At 64.3% G+C, this 7,973-nt stretch overlaps 1 protein-coding gene across 1 annotated transcript; it reads left to right on the forward strand.

The window, feature by feature from the left end:
- The first annotated feature begins 909 nt into the window (after window positions 1-909).
- On the forward strand, window positions 910-7,447 carry CALM3 (calmodulin 3). Its single transcript, XM_004597045.4, has 6 exons — window positions 910-1,209; window positions 4,044-4,074; window positions 5,317-5,460; window positions 5,562-5,668; window positions 5,801-5,936; window positions 6,031-7,447. The coding sequence occupies exons 1-6, from the start codon at window positions 1,207-1,209 to the stop codon at window positions 6,057-6,059; spliced, it is 450 nt and encodes a 149-aa protein (XP_004597102.1). The 5' UTR covers window positions 910-1,206; the 3' UTR covers window positions 6,060-7,447.
- The last annotated feature ends 526 nt before the right edge of the window (window positions 7,448-7,973 follow it).

Raw genomic sequence — 7,973 nt, forward strand, 5'->3', positions numbered from 1 at the left:
TCGGTCTCCTCATGTGTAAGCCAGCCAGGAGCCAGCTGCTTCGCTTCTCTGCTCACACCTTCCTCTCTCTCTGGGCTCAGCTAATCCCAGTGGCAAAAAGAGAACCTCATGTCATGGAAAAAAACGGAGGCAAGACGTCCCCAGAGAGGATGTGCGCCTTCCATGAGTCAATGCAGGCCCAGTGCAGGGAGCAGCATGGGGCTAGGGGGCGGTGCTCCAACGCACAACTTCAGGTCGGCCTGACAGCAACTGAGAATGCGGGCAGGAGCTTCGGCTGCACGCCTGCTCCTCTGTGTCCGGGGGAGTGGGGAGGGTCCCCGATGCTAAGGACCGACCCCTCTGGAACCCTTCGGTTGCAAGTGACAAACAGCAATTCCAGACTGAGGCGACCTGAGCTTTTCACACCTGCCGGCAGGTGGCGCGCCAAGCCCGGCGGGCGGAGCCTTCAGACCCCGCCCCTCCGGGCTCGCTGGGGGCGGGGCCTCGGAGGCCAGCATTTTCGGCTCAAACCATCTTCCATTCCGTTACAAGTCTCGCGCCTTTCGCCACCCCTTTAACCACTCCTGAGCAACAAACAACAATGTAATGTTTTCGCTAACCTCCCCTCTGGTGTCTCCTTCCGCTTCGTGACGCCTCACAGCTCCACGCAGCCACCCCAGTTCAGCCTTCGCTCCCCCACCACCCGCTCCGCAGGTGGCTCGACCCAGTTTGACGCATTGCAGGGAAGGTCGGACCAATGGGCGCCGCGCTCTGATTTTCCGCCGTCGTTCAGGTCCAATCGCGGCGCGGCTCACAAGCAGGGACGCGTCACGCGCCGGCTGGGGCCAGTGCCCCTCCGCCGGGGGAGCGCGGGGAATGCGCCCGAGGGGGCGGGGCGCGCGCGGCCACGGAAAGTAGTCCTCCGGCGTGCGCGCGCGCGCGTGCGCGGTCTGCTCTCCTCCTCCCCCGCTCCGGGCGGCCGGGCGCGGAGGGATCCGGCGGCGCCGCAGTGCGGGGCGGGGCGGGGCGGGGCGCGCGCGGCGGCCGTTGAGGGACCGTTGGGGCGGCGGCGTCGGCGGCGGCGGCGCGCGCTGCGGGCAGTGTGAGTGTGGAGGCGCGGACGCGCGGCGGAGCTCGAGCTGCTGCAGCTGCTGCCGCCGCCACCATCACCACCACCGCCACCGGAGGAAGCCTGATCCCCACGCTCCGCACGCCCCGGGCTTCGCCATGGTGAGTGGCGGGGAGGGCGTCCCCGCCGAGAAGGCGAGGGAAAGCCACCGGACGGGGCCCCCTCTGCTGGAACCCAGAGTAGGACGTGTGAATCGCTCTGCCCTCCACACACACACACACACACACAAAACGGGGTTTGGGGGTCTCTCAAGGCGACTTGGGCATCCCCGGGGTGTTTGGATCCCCACATGGGCACCTGAGCGCACGGCGGTGGTGGTGGGGGGATGTTTGAGGTTCCCAGGGGTTTGGGGGAGGGGGGCTGGGGAAGGAGCCGTCCGGGCCTTCGAGAAGGCTTTTGGGGGGGTTCATTCTGAAGATGAGGGAACTGCTCCCGCAAGGGTGGCAGTGGGAGCCGGGCTGGAGGAGGTGGGGCGCCGAGAGGCGCGCAGGGGCGCACTGGTGCAACTTGGACCCCAGGACTGGGGGGCGCAAGGGGGCGGGGGGGTCCCCGCCGGACCTGCGTGCTGCACCAGGAGGAAGGGGAGGCGGTGAGGTGCATGCGGACTTGGGGTGGGCGGCAAGGCAGGTTGCAAGATGCTCCAGGAGCCCTTGGGATGGGGGAGGATGGGGAGGTGGGGAGGGGTTCAGGAGCCTGAGGCGTTAGGAGAGTGGGGTTGGTTGGCTGTTTTTTCTGGGTTGGGGGAGGGCGGCGGGACCCCTGGGAAGGTGAGAAGTGGGGAGGATTTTGGTTTGGGGGAGGTGAAAGTGGAGATGCTGAGGGAGCAAATGAATGGCAGGGGCGGGTCTAGGTGTGGAGTGGGTGTGGGACCCACCCTGCCAAGCGTGGGGAAGACATGGGGGGTACGGAGACCAAAGTCAGGCGGTGCTGAGGGGTGGGCGGCCCCAGGGAGTGGGAGCAGGCAGCGGAGTTGCTGCAGCCGGATTGTGCACTGAGGGTGCCTGGGGGGTGGGGATCAAAGTTTGAGGTGGATCAAATGGGCGTGTTGCTCAGTGGGGACCCTGGGGGCGGTGGCTCCTCACTGGTGCCTGGTGATGGTGTGGCATGTGGCATCGCCAGCAATCACACGCCTGTTCCCAGCAGAGGCCTCACCCCATGGGACCCCCTCGCTGGCTCACCCACCCGGTGCCTCCATCCATTCACGCAGCCAGGGCTGCAGCTGGTCCTCCCCGGCTCCCCCAGCGCCCCCAGGCCCAAGCCAAAGGTGCAGGCAGCCATCCTGCTGGGCCCAAGCCAGAGGTGCAGGCAGCCATCCTGCCGGGCCCAGCCTGGCTGTGGATCAGATCTCAAGCTTGCTGACACAGGCCTGACCTGACGCCCCTCACCCCAGCAGAACTCTGCTGAGGGAGCCCCAAAGTGCCTGCAGGACCCTGGACGTGGCCCTGGCTGGCCACTCCTTCCCTTTGTCATCAGCTCAATGTGGTGGGACGGGGCTTGGGGCCCTGGCCCCATTTCCGATCTCAGCTGACACTGCAGGCTGGCACCGCCCGGGGGCTGCGGCAAGGCTGAGAACGGACAGCCCGGTCCCTCCCCCACCCCACATCCAGCCTCTTGCAGGAACCTAAGATGAGGGCCAGGGAGCAAGCTATTTTGGAGACAGGTTTGGGTGGAGGCGTGCCATCTTTGGTTCTGGAAAGGGAGGGACGGGGGGCCTGGCTACCATTCGGGAGTACTGCTCAGGAGTCCACACCTGGAGCTGACCCACCCTCCCCTGGGGCTTTGGGTGGGGATGGCTGGCACCTGCTGCGGCAGGGCTGTGCAGTGAGCAGCTCCCTCTGCCCAGGGGAGCAGGAGGAAGAGCAGACTGGGGGAGGGGGAGGACGTTCGTCCGCTCCTCTTTCTTCTCCCCTCCCCACCGGCCTTGGCAATCAAGCCCCTCCCGGCTTCCCAGTTTCCCCAGGTGGCTTCTTCAGGTGTCAGCACCTCGGGGTGGGTTTTTCCTCCCCCTCCCTCAGCCACTGCCATCACCACCCCCTCTTCATCACTTTGATCTCCCGATCTGCCTCGGGGCAGGGCACTGTCCCTGCGCCCCGGATGGAACCTCTGTGTCCTAGACTGCAGATCCGAGGTCTGGCAGGCCCCAGGCTGGCACTGCTGGACCCCTGGTGTCCCTCCCTCGCCTTGCAAAGAAGTAGGGACAGTTATCTGGACCCTCCACCCTGTGGTCCAGGGTTGGGGTACCCTTTGGGCAGCATCTGTAAAAGCCAGGGAAATCTGCCCTTTGGAGGCCTGAAGTGCTGGGCGTAGGCCCCTCCTGGCTCCTCCCCCAATGGCCTGGCCTGTCCCCAGGACTCAGCTTAGGAAGGGCCAGTGCCGCGGCTCCCATGCTCCGCCCCCAGGCCACATGCAGCAAGGGCGGCCTGCCACCCCATCTCTCTGGCCCGCCACTAAGGCTACAAAGGGTTAAAGACTGCAGCATGCTGAGACAGGCTCTTGTGGCTCTGTCACAGCCAGCACTGCCTGGTGCAGTCCCCTCCTTGGCATGTGTCCGTCCTGCGCAGAGAAGTGTCCAGAGCCACCAGCAAGCAGAGTGTTGGCCACTTGGGTCCACCTGGGCCTGGCACCTCCAAATGGGTGACGCGGGAACTAGCCAAGAAGGCTGCTCCAGAGAACTTCCCTCTTCTCTGCCCAAGGACTGGCACCCTGTGGAACCTTCTAGAACTGCATGATTAGGCCTCTGGGGCTCCCAGGCCAGGGCCAGCCCACATTGTGCTGGCCTCGGGCTGCTCAGTCGGGCTCAGGGCAGGCAGAGTTGGCTGCCCACCGCCGTAGGAGCCAGCACGTCCAGGCCTTGTCCCCTCCTGGCCCTGACCTCCCCGCCCGCGTTGCAGCCAAGGGCTGGCTAGCCTGCTGACTCTCCTTCCTGCCCTTGCAGGCTGACCAGCTGACGGAGGAACAGATTGCAGGTGAGCGCCCCGCGTCCCCTGTCACACCTCACCAGCCGGCCAGGATGGGACATCGGAGAAGCACCCAAGGGTGTTCCCATCCTGATCAGACCCCAGAGTCACCTCAGCACTTTGAAATCAGTGACTGGAGCCCCCAACCCACTGCAGGAGCTGCCCACCTCAGGCATGGGCTGGCCTCGCTGCTTGTCTGCCACCTCTGCGAGGGCCACGCCTGTCATCGGCTCAACCCTCCCCCTTTGGAGACCCCTGCCTTCACTCCCGTGGTATCACGCCCTCCTGTCACCGGGTGTGGGACTCTCAACTGGGGACATATTTCTCTTGGCTCCCACCAGGTACACAATGCCTGGATGCCGCAAGCCTAGCAGAGAGAGCCCAGCTCTGCTGCGTGACCAATGCCCAGCCTGGGTGTGGGGAGGCTGGAGTGGCCTTGCCCCTTTTCTCCCCTCATGCCCTCCCCCAACACACACAGTCACACCTGTGTAGCTTCCGGCTCTGAGCAGCCCAGGACCGGCCTTGTCCTCCTGCCTTCAGCACAGGGAGGTGCCAGAGTGGTGGAGGTGGTCACCCCTCCCTCACCACAGCCCTAGCCCTTTACCCAGGGTCCCTGTCCCCAGCGTCCTTGCCCCCTGGGACTGTGTTGCCAGGCATCCATTCTCTAAGGGTTTGGGGGCAGGGGAGTGCCGGGTGCCAGGCAGGCCCAGTAGGAGGGCAGGAGCCGCGGGCTCCTCTCACTCCTGATGTATCCCCAGCTGTGGCCTTCCCACTCATCATACTCCTGGCTTGGCAGCCAGCCCCCTCCACTCACCCCACGCACTGTCCGTCAGCCATGCTCTGCCACAGATCACCCCCACGCCTCACCACACAGCGGGAACTGGGCTGGCGCCGGCGGTGCCAGTCAAAGCTTCAGTGCCCACATTGCCTCCTAGGACAGCAGAGACACGCACGTCCTGCAGCCTTTGTCCCTCCCCCCTTCCCCTGCCCACCCCTTCCTACCACTGTGACCTTGACTAGCGTACCTCGAACGTAGAGCTTCCCTGACCCAAGAGCCGAAGAGGTCTGGAGCTGGCAGTGGCCCGCAGCCTGTGGCCGTGCGTTCAGTGGATGTGCTGAAGGTTGGGCTGCCCTAGACAGCTGGCCAATTCCTAGGCCTTCCACCAGGGAGGTGGCCAGTGCGCAGAGGCCAGATCTGTCGCAGGAGCCCCTTGTCCCTCACTTGTCCCCTTTGTCTCCCCTCTCCACCAGAGTTCAAGGAGGCGTTTTCCCTCTTCGATAAGGATGGAGACGGCACCATCACCACCAAGGAGCTGGGGACTGTGATGAGATCCCTGGGGCAGAACCCCACTGAGGCTGAACTACAGGACATGATCAATGAGGTGGACGCCGACGGTAAGCTCGGGGCCAGTAGGCGCTGGGCAGCCGCCCTGGGCTGGGGCTATGTCTCCCTGCCCAGGTCAGGAACATTCCCCACCTCCCTTTACCCCCTCCAGGAAATGGGACCATTGACTTCCCAGAGTTCCTGACCATGATGGCCAGAAAGATGAAGGACACGGACAGTGAGGAGGAGATCCGGGAGGCATTCCGCGTGTTTGACAAGGTGGGCGAGGCTCAGGGAGCCTGCCCTGCCGGCGCTGCCGCCACGCTTCCCTGCTGGTTGGCTCTGCTTCCGCGGGGGTGGTAGGGTGGGCAGGCCTCATCCCCACCGTGAACACGCTGTCCCCACTGCCAGGACGGGAACGGCTACATCAGTGCTGCCGAGCTGCGCCACGTGATGACGAACCTTGGCGAGAAGCTGACGGACGAGGAGGTGGACGAGATGATCCGGGAGGCGGACATCGATGGGGACGGCCAGGTCAACTATGAAGGTGAGGCCTAGGGCGGGGCTGTGGGCGGGCGGGGCTGCAGGCACCTGGGCCCCACCCCGCCCTGACCTCTGCCTTGCTCTCTCCCCCCACCCAGAGTTTGTACAGATGATGACCGCGAAGTGAAGGCCCGGGCAGCTGGTGATGCCCGTTCTCTCGATGTCTCTCTCGTTGCGCGCGCTCTCTTCACCACTCCCCTGCATTCCCCAGTTCTAGCAAACACCGACTGACTGACTGAGAATCTGATAAAGCAACAAAAGATTTGTCCCAAGCTGCATGACTGCTCTTTGTCGCTCCTCCTCCCCCTCCCCTTACATCCTGATGTGTCCAGCCCCTGCCCCAGCCCGGGTGGCTCGCCTCTGTGTGTGTCCCTCTGTGTCCTGTTTGTCATCTTATTTTGGGGTGCTGGGGCAGCTGCCAGCCCTGTCCTGGGCCCAGGCGGAGGCGCATGCCCATGGCCGTTGCATGCAGGCGGCCTGCCTGTGAGCTGCTGTGTAGATCCCAGCAGCCGAGGGAGGTGTGGTAGGGTGGGCCAGGGGGGCTGTGGCCCTGGCTGCATGGGGCATTGTTTGACGACTCCAGGGGGCTGGCTCACGGGAGGCAGCCTGAGTGGATGGCACCATCCGATTGGCTTTCTGAGTCGGGCCAGCCGCACGGGGCGCCATGCCTTTGCTCCCTCGTGTGGCCTGGCCCGTGGTCCTGTAGCGCTCTCAGCTGTTCTGTGCATACCTGGTGCTAACACCCCCAGGGCCTAGCCCCAGGAGCGGGTGTGGGATGGTCAGTGTGTAATGTGCTGGTGTTTCCCGCCCACCCCTCCTCTTCGCCCCCCAGACCCCTTTCTGCCACTTAAGAGCTTCCATTTTGCCCACGTCCCTGGCGAGCTAGTTGAAGAGTGGGGAGAAGGGAGATGAGCTGCAGCCCGCTCTCCGGAGGACAGACCTGCAATAAAACCGCCTCAGCGCAGCCCCTGCTTCCCAGTCTGCCTGCCCCTCCGCCCCGGGGGTGGCTTGGCACCTCTTCCCCACGTTTGTGCTGTCTCGGCCGCCTCTGCCCTCGCCCCCGCCTGCCCCCACCCTGCCCTGCCCCAGTGGAGAGCATGCTCCGTGCCCTTGCTTCTGCCTTGCGCCTCTGGGACAGGGAAGTCCGTGTGGGCAGTGCGATGGTCCCGGTGCCTCCCCCCCATCTGTCCCTCTCATCTGGCTCCCCTCTCCCCATTCACACACCCGCCCACACACAACACACACAGCCCAGGTGGATGGAGGCGCTTTTCCTGGCACCTGCCCAGCTTGGAGACTTCTCACCCGCCCTCTAGCCCCCAGCCTCAGCAGGAGGAGGGGAAGGAGGGACAGGGAGACCCCCACCAGCCATGGAGGGGAGGGCAGGCAGGCAGGAGGCTGTGGACTTTTTCGGAATGTTTTGTTTTTGTTTTTTAAACCGGGCAATATCGTGTTCAGTTCAAGCTGTGAAGAAAAATATATATCAATGTTTTCCAATAAAATACAGTGACTACCTGACTTGTTCTATAGAGTCTGTTGCTCCCCCGCCCGCCCACCCGTGGCTCAGCAGCGCTGGCCAATCCCAAGATTGCTTAGGCAGGGTCCTCACCTGACTTTTAGGGCTGACACACACACCCCACCCACCAGCAAGAGACCACCAGTACCCACCCTGTGTGGAGGGGTGGGCAGTGAGTGAGTTGGCTGCAAGTTGAGAGCCGAGAAGAGGGCCTGTCCAGGGACTGGGGTGAGCCTGGTGGGGGTGCCTCACTTGGATATGTGTGGGAAGGACCTTGGCAGAACCTGGGGACGGGTGCTGAGGCAGGCGCCACAGGTTTCTTATTGATGCTTAGAGCCTGCACCCCACTCCCAGGTCCCTGGCAGGAGCGCCATTTGCCAAAGCCATCCACCTTGGCCTGGATGAGTGGGAAGACAGGCCTTGTCAGGGGAGAGCCCTGGAGTGGTGGCACAGTGCAGGTGGCTCACTGCGCTCCTGGTGGCTGGGGCGGAGGAGGAAAGGCCTCGGCTCACCTGTTCCTCCCTGGCC

This window comes from Ochotona princeps, chromosome 16 (assembly GCF_030435755.1).
Source record: "Ochotona princeps isolate mOchPri1 chromosome 16, mOchPri1.hap1, whole genome shotgun sequence".
In the NCBI taxonomy this organism is placed as follows: Eukaryota; Metazoa; Chordata; class Mammalia; order Lagomorpha; family Ochotonidae; genus Ochotona; species Ochotona princeps.